Raw genomic sequence first — 16,908 nt, forward strand, 5'->3', positions numbered from 1 at the left:
GTCCCTGGCCCTCCAACCAAAGAAGATACTTCTGTCTTTTTCACTGGCTTTTGGAATGATGACCCTAATACACTCAATGATTCTATGTTGCTCTGTAATGTAAGTGATCACTGAGCATAGTACTAACACATCCTATTTCTGAAGGCCAGCCTTCAAGAAACTGTTGCCCAATCAGCCATGTCTGCTTTTTGGCAGCTGCCTTCCTGGTTTCTGTGCAGGCTAACCTCTCTCTGACTGGATGTGATAATCTGCTCATTAGAATTTCTCATTAGCTGGATCCCATTCCCCCATCCATCATCTTACTGCATAGGGAGGAATTTGCCCTATTCTGAATTTCGTGGACTCTTCAAAATTCTGATTTCCATAAAATCTGCCTTCCTATTTACTATACCAAATTTTCATTGGCCTTTCTCTGTGGGGAAGAATCCTCTGTGATAATACTGCAAATAAATCACACAATCCCCATCAAGGACAACAAACACTGTACTTGACTGGCCTCTCTGCGACTTTTGACGGTCTTCACAGACTTCATGCTTTGGGATCTTCGGAGGCCTCTGCGTGTTAACATTTCGTCGTCTGAGTATGGCCCATCACCATCTTCGTCGGTTTTCTCATCTCCATCTTTTGAAGGAATTCCATAACCTGCACATGTTGACAAAGACAGTAAGTCTTGAGAAGGGGATGCTGCCATTGCCTCCTCTTGCTCCCCACACTCTCAGCAGCAAATCTCCTTCACTCCTCTCCAATAACTATTCACTGAATCAAGCTCATCTAGAAAGTTTGGCTTGACTGAGGTCTGGCCTCAAGTACCCTTTGACTGTCCTTAAGAGTTTAGACTAGATCACTTGCATGTGCTATGTTGGAGTTGCTCTGGTCATATTTTGTATCTCCATGGATTACTGCTTCTTGAGGGAAGGGTCCAATAAGTCTTGTTTTCCCCAGCAGTGTCTAAAGCAGGGTTTTACCCTAAGTAAGTGCTCAATAAATGGTTTGTTAATTTATAGCAAATATAAAGTTTGAAAAAGCAATAAACTAAGGTATTTTCTGATATAGCTGGGTGTATCAAACAGATCATAGGCCTGAGATCCTCCTCAGGGTTACCTGGGCTCAAGTCACACCTCTGATGCCCACTAGCTGTGGGATCTTCAGCAAGGTACTGGCCCCCTCAGGGCCATATGTGATAATGCTCTCAACTGCAGAACAGGTGCCAATATGCATTGGATGGAGGGGGTTTCCTTACTTGGGAATTCCCTACACTGGTGAAATCATAATTGCACAGATGTGATTTAAAAGTAAAAAGATAGGAAAACACAACTGGGAATGTTCTAGTTTTATCTCACAAAACTCTTAAAAACTGTGACTTACAGTAGAATGAAAAATAGAATGAAAATCAATTATAGTCTTTAGAATCTAGAAGAGAGAAATTATCTTCAGACAAGACATGATTAGGTTAGGAAAGAAACTGATTTTAGGAAATCAACTAGCTGTTACCCATGCCAAATGATCCTGGTACCACTGTGCTATCCATTACCTAATTTGCTACAGCCACTTAAAACTTTCTAGTACCACAGAGTCAACTACTTGATGCCAATTTGAAGGAACCAAGCCCACCACATGTGCTTCCCCACCTTGAACATTGCCTTGCTAGTGAGTTTTCAGTTTTTTAAGGCAGTAACATGTTAAAGACACAGAAACCTTACTAAGATGAACATTCTTCAGTTGACTTTTCCCAAAGGTCCTAACCACAGCCTTTTGGAAAATCATGTTTTCAACTGAAAAAGAAAGAAGGGTGCAGAGGATTTAGGATAGTTCACCTATAATAGTGCAAAAATTGCCTTTAAGAGAGCATAAGAGCAGAAAAGATAGAGGCCTGAGCTCTCCTGGTACACTGGTCATGCAGCTGAAGGATGTCTCCATGCGTCTAGTGCTTTCAGTCAAGACCACAAAGAATGGGGCTGCAGCCCAAGGAAAGAAGTACTTCCAGAGGCCAAAAGCAGGCTAAGAAGAGAGATCAACTACAGAATAGAGGGTAAAAAGAAGGGCTGACTGAAAGAATGGGAAGCCCAAAGTTCAGGGCCAGGAGGCTAGGTCAGAAAAGGAAAGTTCAGAAGAGAAGGATGAAAAAATATTCTCCTGTTGGTCTGGGCTTTGGAGAAATAGCTTAGGAGAGAAAAGCTAAAATGCTTCACCTTTCTCCTCCTCCTGCCTTAGGAGAACTTGAACAAAAATCCATAGGAGAGGAATATTTTTTCAGGATTTGGTGACTCCCAGGAGGCTGATTCTGTAACTTTTTTAGAATTTTGGATCATGTATGATTTTTCTCCCTCCGAGAAACCAACAGAGAGAACCAGTTACAACAATTGGTAAAACATCCTCTGACTAGATTTGAAATCTGAAGCTCCTATCATGATTGCTATCTGCCCTGCTGTTATACAGCTTGTTCTCTTAAAAAAAATGAACTCCATGTTGCCTGGAAAGAAAAAAGACTGAGAGGCAGAAGGAGAAGCAATCCATGCTCCTAGACAACATTACAGGCCACCTGGACAGAGAGATGGAAAGCCCACTAAGGAAGCATACTGTGTTAGTGATGAGGAGTATCTGCTGGGTCATTCTGACCAGATCAGAGAGGCTAATCATTTCTTGCTTTAATAATAATTTCATCCTTCAAAAGGAAGGAAAACAACAAAGGGAAGTTCCATTCTTGAGTTAACTCTTACCAAGAAGGAAGAGCTGGTGGGCAGGGTAGAAATGATGAGAACCTTGGAAGAAATTATCATTCTGTGCTTTCTTGAGTTAGTGACAGAGAAAAAGTGAACAATGTCACCTGCACTGAGATATGGAAAGAGCAGATCTGAGAGGGTTCAGTGGATCCCAGGATCCAAAGTATCAGAAAAGCCAGCCTCATCATCCCCTCTATCCAGTCACTGCCAGTGGCTCCTGATTACTTCTAGGATCAAACAGAAAACCCTATGCCTGGCTTTGAAGGCCTTCTTCACCTGGTCCCTCCCTACACTTCCAGTCTTCACCTTATTCTCATCCACTCAACCTGAGAGTCAGGGACACTGTCGTCTTGTGGTTCCTTTCCCAAGACACTCCATCTCCCTGTTCTAGACCCTTTTACTGGCTGTGCCCCAGATCCAGAATGTTCGCTGTCACTGTCACTGTCTCTTTACTTCCTTCAAATCCCAGCTAAACTCCCTCCTTCTCCAAGAACCCTTTCTGGTCCCCCTTCATGCAGTGTCCTCCCTCTTTTGATGTCGTCCAATTTATCCCATGGATAGTTTGTCTCTACAGAGCTGTTGAAAGACTGCCTTCCCTTTAGACTGTGAGCTGCCTGACAGGAGGGATTTTCTTTTGCGTTTCTTTGTAAACCCAGTACTTGACGTAGCATCTGGCACATAATGAGTACTTAATAATGCCAGCTGACTGGCAGTCATCTAAGATATGAAGAACTTGCTGAACACTGACTGTCATCTGCAAATTGTATAAATATGTGCCACCTATACCTTTATCCAAGTCAAAAATAACAATGTTAAACAGCACTAGTATCCTGGGCTGAAGTGAAGAAGACAAAGCAAGGGTAAATGTAAAATTTTACTTGGGGTTAAAAAAAATACTTCACAAGTATCACATGGAGGATGCCTGGTTAGAAAGTAGTTTGGCTGAATGAAATCTGTGGCCTCAATGAGCTGACAGTGACCTATCTCTGCTGTACATGGCATTGGTGAGACAGTATCGTTCAGTTCTGGGTCCATTTTGGGAAGCAGATGGATAAGCTGGAGGCTATCCAAAGAGGGCAGCCAAGATGGGAAAAGCCAAGACATATGAGAATAGATGGAAAAAGCTGGATCCAGTCTGTCCAGAATCATCTGAGGAGGAGAGTGATCTTCAAGCTTTGAGGACTATAGAGTAGAGGTGAGGTTAGCTGCTAGTTAGTTAGTAGAGGTAGGTCTGCTTAGCCCCAGAGGGCAGAAGTTGGGGCAATGCGTGGATGTCAGAGAGGTAGATTTAGGTTTGATGCAAGGAGAAACTCCCAACAATTACAATGTTCCAGATGTGCAGGAGGATTCTTAGCTCAGATGGAAACAGTCCATGGCTTTTGAAGTCCCTTCCAACTCTGAGAGGCTGTGTTTCTAAAATAATCACTATAGCTATGAAAAATTAAGGTTTGGTTACATATGGTTCCCACAGAATTAAATATTATTTATTGTAAATTTCAGAAATATTTTATCATTTCTAGGAACTATCTTTACGTGTGTGTGTGTGTGTGTGTGTGTGTGTGTGTGTGTCTGTGTGCACCTGTGGTTCTGCTCCTGTATCTCCTCTGTGAAAGGGGCTCTCCATGAAGAACCCCCTCTGCCAACAGGTGCACGCTGACAAGTATTTCAGAGCACTGTCTGGAGCACTGAGAGCTGGGCTGATGAGGGAGCTTACTTTTATTAGACTATTTTGTTCCTCTGCTCTGGGGCCATTTATAAGTTAGGCCTAATGAGCATTTCATACAGTGATCCCATGTTTAATCAGTTTTATCTTCTCTATTACCTTACTCAGGAGCTCATACATTATTAAACGAACTCATTTGTCATTATTTGTAACTAGGAACGTTTAAAGGTTGCCCAAGTACAAAATTCCTTACATGTTGTTAAAAATAGGAGTATACACCATTCCCAAGCTGTTCCAAATGCTGGTATAGCCCTCCCTAAGTTGGCAGCCCATCTGGGTCTCCTGGAATCTGCAGAGGAGCGGCAGGAAGAGTCCCTTAGGAGATGCCTACTGGCCCATGCTGTTATGGAAGCTAGCCTACAATGTGGTGACAGGAGGAGAGGCTGCTGTGAGAGGCACAGGCTTTAAGGAGAAGATTCTGTAGCCTGAGAGTGACTTTGCTTTATCTCCTCTCCAACTTGAACCAGCTAAGAAATCTTACTTGGGGAAAAAGTTCAGGAAGAAGAACAAGGCAAAATAACTTGGAATTTTAAGAGCTCCAGACAAATGTTAAGAAGATAAGACAGATTTACACAAACAAATTTGGCTGAAGACACTACGTATTTAAGGTTTAAGCCCTTAACCCTGATCCCCTCCTGTAGTATTTCACTAACAAGCTTGAATGAAAACCCATATTTTCCAATGACAGAAGCAACTGAATTGGCCAAATACACACCTGTGGATTCACTGGAAGCTGTTTTCATTTTCTTTTTGGTTTCAGGGGCAGGCTGATAGGGCCTCTGTCCCACAGGCTCATCTCCTTGAATGGCTGTTAAATCATGCATGCTGAAACTTCTCAGACGTTCAGTGATTGCTCCTTGACTCTACAGCGCACAAAACAGTGGCAAAACTCAAAAAAAAGGGTGCATTTGTTTATAGTACTGAATATGTTCAACATTTAATTTTAACATAGAGGGGCAAAGACTCCTAAAAATGCTTTGAGGCATAATCCTACTGGCATGCAGCAAAAGAAGCATTCATAGTTTTGCTTTTCCTCTTAAAAGTAGCATTTTTCTTGTGCTTAATGAGTTTTCGTCCTGTAAAAAGTATTTGTTTTTAAAAATATAAACAAAGGCACTGACTGGCTGCTAAACTAGAGATCTTCAAGCATTATGGATACCGGCTGAAGGGAAAACAATCTGAGGACCTAAGGCAAGATGAGAATGAACCAATTTTGTTAAGCAATCAGGCACATCTAGTACTGTCTACTTTGTCATCAAGACATTTTATCTAAGCACTCTCTGAGAGAGATGGCATTAGTGACCTTTCCAAGGCACACCTCCATTTGTACCCATGCTATAAAGACCTTTTCACAGAAATCATCTCCAAATGAAGATTTTTTCAAAATTCAGAGAATAAGCGCATGACTCATTCCTTGTGATTTGTTTGGTTTAAAATATTTCTAAATATTTTTGAATTAATAATCAACAAGAAATTTGCTGTATATGCTACATTTTGTCTTTAAACATTTTAATATGATTCTAGTTGCCTCTAGTCACAACACAGCAACTGAAACAGCATAACAGACCCACAGACTCAGGTGAGTGGAAGCACGCTGTTCCCACACACGTGTATTATTTTCCTTGCCATATAATAAGATCCTCTGCAGCTGTTCAGGCTGGAACACCAGGTGGTATATGACATCAGGAACTAGGAGTCATTACCATGGGAACTACATACTCTGGCTTTGTCTGACCGCCATATTTTCTGGGCTACAAAGAGGGACTGTGCTAATAAAATAGGGTGAAATGGAGGACAAGGGGCTCCTTCAATTCCCACCCCTCCCTCTACTACCCCTGCCTGGGCACATTCATGCCTTCATTTTTCAGAAAAAGAGTTCTGATTTAGACCAGGTTTTACATATTACAATATTCTTTGACTTTAATTTTTATACTTGATTCACCCTTATCAGTTACTAGTTATGAATTAAACATGTATGTTTAACTGCCTTAGGCTCCTGGGATAGATACATTTAAAACAAACTTTGCGCTCTAACAGAAGGCAGATGCCTGACATACAGCTCAAGTTCATGGCTCGGTTTGCCTGAAGCATCAGGGTTTCCCACTCACACCTGGGTCTGCCTACATCATCACCCTGCATGGGCAGAGATCTCTGAAGCCTCCAGTACCACATAATATTACCCTCATGCAGTCATTTACACTCGTCTTTCTATATGCATCCATTATTGATATCTATGCAGCTGCCAGTAATGAAAAGTTGGAGGTGCATAACAGGGGGGATACACTTCTTCTAAATTCAGGAATGCCGGCACCCTACTGATTTGAAGCTGCTTAAGGGCAGAGAGTAGCTAATTTGCCCTGAATAGTAACTAACATGTGGACAATATGCTCAAGGAGGATTTTCCTAAGTGCCTTCTGATGAAATGAGTCTTTAAAAAATTAAATCTTCCACTTAGGAGTTTGCCTAATCCCTGCAGGTGGCCTGTTACCCATTCACACCCTCTTATCCAATGTCAACTTTGCCCACATCCAGGTTCAATAAGTCGTTCACCAGGAGTCCACCTGATGTTCTAGAGGTCATCCTCTGATCACTGCTCATCTGGCAAGGATGCCAGTTGACCACTGATCCCTTGCTTTTGCTACATGACCAGTTGCCAAACCTTTCTAAATTAAGGAGGCAATGGCTTAGAGAATGCAAGAAGCTAAAATGTTGGCCCACTGGCTAATAAATGAGAGCTAAATGGGGTGAAGACAGCATTCCAGTTCCAGAAATATTACATAAGATTGAGCTAAGAGAGGAAAAGCTGGCTGGGTCTGTCATCCATTGTTGGCAGTAAGGAAACATGCAGCATATATACAGCTTTCACTTTATACCTGTTTTTCTGAGGACTCTTTTCTGGTCACGTCCATTTACTTTTGAAGAGTTTCAGGTTTCCCCTTTCCAAGACAACTTTTATGACTTGTTTCCCTGTTGCCGCAGGCTTTCAAAAATAAATTAATTAGAAGGACTAAAGCTTAGACCTTATTAAACTCTTTCTGTCCCTTGAGCCTGAGCTCAAATATCACTGGAGGTGCTGGGGAAAGAAGGGACTTGATGAAGGAAATGCCAGATGCCTATCCCAAGACCATCCAAATTCCAGGTATCCTTTGGTTTCTTTCTACCATGAAGCCTTCCTAGACAACTACTTTTACATGTTAATCTCCTTCTTAACTCCTACAGAAATAAACACACACATGTGGTATATATATTTTTATGTATTACAGGCATGTGCACAGCACTTAAATCTTATACCTATGTTCTATTTTTTTTTTTCATCTGCAAACATCTTGCTGGGCTTAACTTTCCTTTATATTCAACACAGGGCTGAACAGCCCAGGTCAGAGACGAGACCATAACACTGCCCTCTGACTACAACATGCTAGCCTCAGGTATAGCTGAGGGACATGAGCAGCCATAATTAGACAAAACATTATAAAGCCTTGGGAATTAGACTGAGTTAGACAGTTAATGTCCTACATATTTTTTATTTTTATACCTTAAATCCCTCTGGCAACTAGTCTACCTGCTCTTTAGATCACAGCAATTCTCATACTTTGGTATCAATTTGGCTTGGCTTTTCAATTTATACTTGTCCTTGCAATTCAGATGCTGCTTCCTCAGTTCCCAGGTAGGGACTGACCTTTCTTCCATCACAGAATTTGCCTAATGTATACTATGGGCCCTGCAGTTCAATCCCATCTTTTATAAATGTGAATCTAGTCCGTGTCCCCCCACAACTCCTCCACAGGTGGAGGAATAAATGGGGGAATAACTTCAAGTGCTGAAGATCATCTTCTGATCTCTTTTAACCGCAAGGATGCCAAGCACATGGACTGACTACCAATTTATCTCTTGTTCTTGCTCCACGACCAGTTACCAAACCTTTTCTCATGCATCTCTCTGATGCTTTTTCCTGTGTGATGTTGCTGGCAAAATGTGGTCCCTTACTCATGCTAACAATGCACGCCCCTCTACCTTCTGGCTGACCTTCAATTTTAATCTTTCGGAGGCCGTGGGATTCCACAGTTTGCAGTCACACAACATTATTGGAAGACTATTGATACTAAAATGAGCCTTTGCTTCAGGAAGAAGTCAGGGGCCATTAAAAACACCACCTTATGTTACACTAAAGCAGCCCCATCTGCCTTTTTTGCCCTGTGCAATTTCTATCCAGCTGCACTAGTTCCTAATGGAGCTGCTCTATGGGCTATTCATCTAAGTGCGCGTAATAATGTCTATAGAACAAACTTTTTTTTCTGAGTACACAGGTCAAACTTTTGAGTGTTTACTGAGTTCATCTAGGAGGATCTGCACTGTTCTGGGCCATAACAATAGGCACACAATGTCGCGTATCTGGAGTACTTTGGCATTTAAAGAAAAATTTCCTTCACTTTGGACTCCCATGTTGGCTGTCTTTCATATCCATTGCAGATACTTTTGGTAAGAAGTATTAGCCTCCAGTGCATATGTTGCAATTAAATATTGAACAAAGGCTCTATTTCTTAAATTACCTTGCATAGTTTTGATATAAATATGGAAAGTATTTTATTGGAGGAGAATCTTTAATTAAGACCACAATCAGTCAAGAAGTAGGCATTAATTAAGCATCTACTATGTGACTTCACTCTACATTTGAAATATGAATATGAATACACTTCACTGCTGAGGAGTCTGCATCTAGCAGGTTCTCCACCCCTGGATTGGGGTGGGATGGCAATATATTCATAGAGAAGGATTTATTAAAAAAAAAAATACCAAGTGGATGGAGGCTGAGCAATCAGGAAAGGCCTGATAAAGGAAGAAGCACTTGATCTGAGGCTTGGAAGAAGCAGGTGTGAAGTGTGAGAGGCCTTCCAAAAGGCAGATGCCAGGACCACCACTGCCTGCAGAGCTCTATACTATGCCTGCATAAGCAAAAGGGACAAAGGCATCTTGGAGAACATTTGGGGAACAGTAGGCCAGTATGCCTTGTGACTGGAGTGTGTTAGGGAAGGATGGGAACATGTACTCATTCTGGAAAGATCGGCTGGAGACAGATTTTGAAAGCTTTAAATACAAAACATTTTGTATAAGGGCCCTGGAAAGCCAGTGATGCTTCTTGGACAAGAAAACAGCAGGGCCAAAATGTATTTCAGGATGATTGGTAAGGAATTGTGAAGAAGATGAACCAGAAGGAATGGACTCAGGGAATACAGTGAAGTGGCTTTTTACGGCACAATCACTTCAAACCAACTAAGTGATGCCCTGGACTTAGGGAATTCTGATGGGAACAGAGAAGGAATGGAGGCAAGAGATGGTGAGGAAGCTGAATCAACAAGAGATGACAGTCAGCTGGATAAGAGACTGAAGGAGGAGCCAAAACCAAATGATTTCTCCTCTTTAGACCATGACCACAGTAGGATTTTGCTTTCTCTGTATTTTTTAGTCAACTGTGTGACTGTCAGCATGTGATGTGCTTATCCAGTATAACTTCTGAAAGGCTGTCTTGTCCTTCTGATACCCTCATCAGAGATGTTATTGAAGCAGGAGTACATTATTCTTGTAATGACTTCACATAGATGGGAAAGGAGGTATATGTTGTTCAGTAATTAGGGATATTTTCTTGGTAATATTTTTTGGCTAATGAGATCTGAGATTCTTTTCCCCCAGCATTTGTTATTCACCTCCAGGTAATGAATCTGTTTTCACTGTCATGGTGAATCTTTCCTGAGGAAACTCCCTATACTAATGTGGGCTGGCACCAATTCTGCATCTTAGTCTTAGAGGTTCAGGGACTTGCCAAAGTCATATTCCCAGGGTGTGTGAGAACAGGATACAGCCCAGGTCTGGCTGGCTCTGAAGCAGGCTGCCTATCCACTACCCCACAAGTGTCAAATTTACAGGCAAAACTCTTGAGTGCAGCCTCAACCAGATTAAAATGCAATTGGAAATGTTTAAAAAATAAATAAAAATACAACATGATGCAAGGATAATTTGTGGTTTTCTAAGTCAATATGCGATCCACAGGGTTCTTTTTCTATTTGAATCTGACTTCACTGCACTACATACACCCTTTGCTGTCTCCCACTCAAAGGTCAATTCTCCATTTTTCCTCACCCATATTATCAAGAATAGCCAGCGCTTCAGTTATATATCTTGTGGGCCAATCAAAAGATGGTCTGATAAAGAAGGAACCAGTAGGTTATTAACTGAAGAATTTACAAGAATTGTATAGTAAAACACCTCCAAAGATTATAAAGACTGGTCTTCCTAAAACAAACAAACAAAAAAAACCCCACAAAAACTTGTTTTTAATGCATAAAAGCTTCAGAACTAATAAGAACTACATAGGATGAGGCTTTCGGATGAGAAGAAAGGGATTTTTCCAGTATCAGTAATTCTGATTCAATATTTTTTGTTTCTAGTACCTATAGCTAATCCGTGATCAGCATCATATTAAATCAAACACCTTCCTCTATTCCCAGAAAAAATATGGTTATTAGTTTTAGTTTAAATAATACATTAGTCTTCCATATTTTTTTAATTTAGTGGACATTACATTAATCTGAAAGGGTAACAAAATGAAAATGAAAAGATTAAAAAATGGAGGAAGTGGTTTTTTAGTCTGAATGAGAAATCACCATGGAAACAGCAGTCCTGGCCAATTATTATAGAGGATACACCCCTAACAAAGCAATTCCTAAGTACCACATTCTAGCTTTTTAAATGTTATTCCCTACAGGGCTAGAGCTCCATTATCTAAATGGAACTGAATTATAAAATGAGGTGAGCAAGAGACAGAATGTATGATTTGGATGATCTTTACTAAACGAGAACAGAAGAAATTTAGTATAGATAATGAAACAAAACTGGCCGTCCTTCTGGTAATAACTAATCGAATTCAGCTTTCCCAGTCTTATAAACAATATTTAGAACATTTCAGTGTGTGCATAGAGAATCAGTATACACAGTGGGATGGCTATAGGTTACATACATGAGAATTAATCAGAATTGTCAGGAATTCTACTTCTGGCCCATCCCCATGAATATCAGGTGTTTGTATTATCTTCAGGACAGCAGATTTCAAAAGGGATGGGTCCGAGGTGCCCATTTTGAATTGTTGTCAGTCCAAGGGATGTGTTCTGAGCAAACCACCAAGCCCAAGAGGTCAGGTGGACGGCTGGCTACCCAACAGGGTAGGCAATTAGGTACAGAAAGTATCCACTGCATTCATTACCCAGATTCAACGCCCTAAGTTTATGAAGGGCTTACTCTGCATCACAGCAGGCTAGGCTACAACACAATAGTGACACAAAGACAACAATGATTACTTCTTTGCCCTAGAGGAATCTACCTTCTATTGAAGGGGAAGGGAGATAAGGCAAGAGATAAGACAGATTCAGCTACACCGAGATAAACAAAGTACAAACAAAGTGATTTGTTAGAAGAGAATGAGCAAGTAACCTGGAGGGGAAAGGTGTGCCATCAGGGGAGTCCTAGAGTAGGAAGTGACACCTGAGGAAGGGCTGTCAAGAGGCAGGATGAGGAGGAAGAACACTTGGGGGCTGCCTGCGTAAAGGCACTGAGGTGGAAGACTCACTTAGCAGCTGAGGAAAAGAAGTAAGAAAGCCAGCCCCCAGCCCCCTGAGGGGCTTTAAAGATGTGTTATTTCATTCTAGGGGTGTTGAGCAGGGGTTTGTTGGAGTTTGGTCTGTAATTGATGAAGAGTATTTGGCAGCTGTGCAGAAGATGGACGGGACAGGAGAGGAAGTGGAAACAGGGTAATCAAGGAGGTGGCTACAGCAATAAACAAAGCAAGAGGTGATAAAAACCTTGCTGGAGCAGAGGGAGTGAAAGAGAAGGGGGCAGATGCCAAAGACACTGTGGAGTGGTATGATTCCCAAAAGGTGCCGGGGCCATTCCTGCCCCTGATAATTGCTTGTTGGCCCAGCTCATAAATTTTAGCAACTGTGTGATAAGGTGCTCAACAGAGTTTGAGTAAATATTAACCTGTTAACTGCACCTATAACATGCTCTAGAGTTTAGAGACTGGTTTAGAGGAAGTTAAGAGTTAATTTAGATAAGGTCAAAATGGGCACAGGATTCAGACATAAAGGGTGAAACCATTAGAAAATTAGGGGAGCATGGTGGAATAATTTACTTGTCACATTTATGGATAAGGGAAGAATTTAGGACCAAATAAGAAACAGAAAGCATTATGAAATGTCAACTGGATAATGGTGATTATATAAAATTAAGATTTTCGAACAAACAAAACCAATGCAATCAAAATCAAAAGGAAAGCAGAAAACTGGGAAAACATTTTTTTACAGTAAGAATCTCTGATAAAAGCCTCATTTCTCAAATGTATAGAGAACCGAGTTAAATTTATAAGAATACAAGTCATACCTCAATTGATAAATGGTCAAAGGATATGAACAAACAGTTTTCGGACAAAAAAATCAAAGCTATCTACAGTAACATGAAAAAATGCTCTGAATCACTTTTGATTAGAGAAATGCAAATAAAATAACTCTGAGGTACTACCTCACACTCATCAGACTGGCTAATATGACAAAAACAAAAAATGTTAAATGTTGGAGAGGATGTGGGAAAACTGGGACACTAAGGCATTACTGGCAGAGTTGCAAACTGATCCAACCATTCTGGAGAGCAATTTGGAACTATGCCCGAGGGGCTATAAAACTATAGCCTTGTGACATAGCACATCACAACATTTTTTAAAAAAGACCCTATTTGTACAAAAATATTTTTAGCAGCTCTTTTTGTGGTGGCTAAGAATTGGAAATTGTGGGGATAACTATCATTGGGAAATGGCCAAGTTGTGGTATATGACTATAATGGACTATTATTGTGCTATGAGAAATGACATGCAGGATGATTTCAGAAATACCTGGAAAGGTTTTTACATGAACTGATACAAAGTGAAGTGAGCAGAACCAGGAGAATATTGTACACAGTAACAACAATGTTGTAAGATGAAGAAGAGAGGCTATTTGTCTCTACAGAAAGAACTGATGTCATCTAAATACAGATTGGAGCATACTATTTTTCACTTTCTTTTTCTTTCTTTCCTTCCTTTCTTTGCTTTCAGTTTTCTTGCACAAAATGACTAATACGGAACTGTTTTGCATGACTGCACATATATAACCTATATCACATTGCTTATTGTTTCAGGGAGGGAAGAAGGGAAAAAGGGAGGGAGAGAATTTAGAACTCAAAAGCTTTAAAAAAAAAAGAATGCTAAAAATTGTTTTTACATGTAATTGGGGAAAAAAACAAAATATTTTTTAAAAAAATAAAGCAAAAGAAAAAAAGAATTCAGGGCATGAACAAAGGGTACATTAACTCTTGGTTTTGCTTAGAAGCCCCTTATCAGTCAATGGCCACCTGTATGGAGAAACAAGTTCTCAGGCTCTGGGAAAACTTACAAATAGGTACTGTGCAGAGACTAGCCAAGGCTTTATAAGCACATTGATGATGACAGCCATGGTGTGATCCTATCTCATCCCTCAGCTAGCAAATGGAGGCCCATTTTGTGATACAAAATGGAGCACTCTTGAACTCTTCTTAAGTCTCATTTGGCTGTAAAGGATATCATTAAATAGAACTCATTTGTTTATGTAAGTTTTATTGATGAACTCTTTCCTTTCCTGACATGAATGATTTGCCACAAACAGCTCACTGATACATACATTTGCTGTTAAATGTGGGTAGTTAAAGAGGTAGGAATTTAATTACTTCTCGCTTTTATTTTAAGAACAATTTCACAGGCCTAGAGAATAACATTCATTACCAAGACTGGGCAACAGGTTAGATATGGGAGATAAAGAAGAATGAAGACTCATTCCCAGGTCTCAAACTTTTCTGACTACAAGGGTGGTGCCCTCCACAGAAAGAACAGTAAGAAGAGGGGAAGGCTTTTGGTTTTGTTTTTGAAAAGATAATGTGTTTTCTTTTGGATAGACTGAACTCAAGGTGTATCATGGACTTCAAAGTGGAGATGTCCAATAAACAGTTGGTAACATGAGATTGGAAAGGAAGAACTAAATTCTAGCTAGATATGCAGATCTGAGGCTTAGAGATAACTAAACCAGTCTGAGTTGATGAGACCACCAAGAAAGATTTAGCTAAAACTACACAAAAAAGGAAATGAATGATTTATGATGCTTCTGGTGTGGATGGAGGTAGTACAGAGGGGGAGGAAAGGGCCACTGCATCAGATCTCATTTATAATTATGAACTCTGAGGCAGACTATGCCCAGGGAAGTACCTCATTATATGGCCTGCCCTTTGTGAAAGGGAAAGATTCTCTAACTCTCCGTACATTGCTAATTCCCTTACATGAGACTTTTTTCTTAACTCAAAACCTTTGAAGTGTTTGAAAGTAAGCCAATTTAGAAATTACTACCTAAAATACTCTATGAGAGTGGAACTTCAGTGTGTTTGTTGGTTAGAATATGTGGACTCTATAATAGAGGTACAATAAAATTTTACAATTTCTCCTCCTCAAATTTTTCCTTAAGAGTTTAATGTCTATAGGTATAGAAAGAAGTTGGAAAGGAAAGCTAATATGCTGCTTGGGAACCAGAAAGATGTCAGTGGGCAGAAAAATCCAGCAAGTAACAGGAACAAACATAGCCTATAATGAGGTTCAAAAACCTCAACTGTTCAAGTGACTTCCAGGATGGGAGAAACATGGCTAGCAAACAGTTTATCTGAAAAAGGTCTGGTTTTTTCAAGGGATTACATACTCCATATGAGTTACTAGTGTGTGATCTAACTCCTCAAAGCCAGTGGAATCTTTAATCTGACCATACCGAAAGGCCTCTGCTGAGTTCTAGGTGCCAAACTTTAGCACTGACAGGCATAAAGGTTTTGAGAGCTGGGGTAGCAGAATGGCCCTAGGGATCCTAGTCAGGGAAGTCAGATCATAGGAACTGGGGATATTTAGCCTGGAGAAAAACATACAAACTTAGAGGTGAGGTGGGAAAATGATGGCTACATTCAAATATTTTTAAAGATATCCTGTATAATCCTTTTATGTGGCTGACCTGGAGCAAGCAGAAACAGAAACAAGGATTGGAACAGGGAGGTATCAATGGGACCTAACAATTACATTACTCCAAAAGCAGACCTGGATCTCAAGGTAGTAGCTGATTCCTGTTTCCTGGAGATTTTCAAGCAAAGACCAGAGGACCACTTGGGGATACTGTAGAATGAACTAATTAATTTCATACTAGGCCAGACTGCCCATTTATTAAGTTTTTGAGGGAATTACTTTTCTTTTTGACACATACATACTTACTAGTTATTTTGTTCATCTTGAGAACAGAATTTAGTATTTAGCAAATTTTTTTTTTTACCAAGTTTCACCATATTTTAGAGCTGAAAAGAACTTAAGAAATCATCTAGTTCAAACTCTGCCCATTTTACAGATAAGGAAATAAACTCAGAGAGGCCAGTGACTTGCCTGAGGGTATGGCAGAGCTCAGCTCACTTGACTCCCTCCACACCAGCACTGTTTCCATGACAACAGGTCACAATACTAAATCATCACACAGTCAAAACAACAGGCTAGCATGAAAACTCATTTCTACGTTACCTAGGCAAGTATACCCAGTTTATTAAATGACAGGAAGGAGCTGACTATTCCCAAGACCTTGCACAGGAGCAGTCATTGAAGCAATAGCAGAATGTAAGGATATCTGCATGGCTCAGATCACAATTTGAAGACAATCAGGTTATGAATACACTGTCTGTAAACGACATTTTTTGTGATATTTCACTTCATAATTTTTGGTTGAAATATCCACTTGGCAAGTCAGGCATGGAGACTTCAATGAGCTACCTAGTAGAATTACTGACATTTTCATCTCTTGGGAGTGAAATCCAACAGGACTGCTGTTCATCTGGTGCTACAGCTACCAGCATTTCTCCTACAAAAAAAGGATGGAATATTGAACGTCCTCAGCAAAATACTTGAAGGTCCTTTCCCTTTCTGCTTGGCTCAGCCAAAACAAACTTGCACAACGACCTTGTGAACAGATGCCTGGTAATGAGCTCATAGAACTGAGCAGCATTTTCAGAAAATTGCTTTACAGTGTAATATATGTCTTGATTAAAGTCTTATTTTCATTTTTAACATGCTCAGGTGGTACATACAGAAAAGACTACTCAGGGGTGTCACTAATCTTTAAAAGACAGACAAAACCCCAACAATTTTAGCCCAAAGCAGGTCGGTTAACTGTATTAAGTAAAGTGAAATATTCATATTACAAATTTAAAGTTAATTTCATATAATTTCAAATTCTAGTCATTGTTTACTAGTGGTTTTCTCCTTGAAGATGATCTGCTTTTCTAAGTTTGCTTCAAGTTATTCAACTTGCCTCAACTACTTTAATTCCATGAAGCTTCCAAGATAAA

At 40.2% G+C, this 16,908-nt stretch overlaps 1 protein-coding gene and 1 long non-coding RNA gene across 6 annotated transcripts in view; one reads left to right on the plus strand and one right to left on the minus strand.

Annotated features, from left to right (window-relative positions):
- The window catches only part of LOC140517510 (uncharacterized), a 56,370-nt gene that overhangs the window by 32,587 nt on the left and 6,875 nt on the right, over window positions 1–16,908 (plus strand). The window lies entirely within an intron of this gene.
- The window catches only part of REEP3 (receptor accessory protein 3), an 84,775-nt gene that overhangs the window by 4,171 nt on the left and 63,696 nt on the right, over window positions 1–16,908 (minus strand). For 4 of the 5 annotated variants that reach the window (XM_072628845.1, XM_072628849.1, XM_072628848.1 and 1 more), the window contains exons 6-7: window positions 5,159–5,306; window positions 488–642 (exon numbers count right to left, since the gene is read on the minus strand). In XM_072628845.1, coding sequence (XP_072484946.1) covers window positions 488–642; window positions 5,159–5,306 — 303 coding nt within the window. The remainder of the gene's footprint in view (window positions 1–487; window positions 643–5,158; window positions 5,307–16,908) is intronic. The other variant, XM_072628846.1, reaches the window with a different exon arrangement.

Source organism: Notamacropus eugenii, chromosome 1 (assembly GCF_028372415.1).
Source record: "Notamacropus eugenii isolate mMacEug1 chromosome 1, mMacEug1.pri_v2, whole genome shotgun sequence".
In the NCBI taxonomy this organism is placed as follows: domain Eukaryota; kingdom Metazoa; phylum Chordata; class Mammalia; order Diprotodontia; family Macropodidae; genus Notamacropus; species Notamacropus eugenii.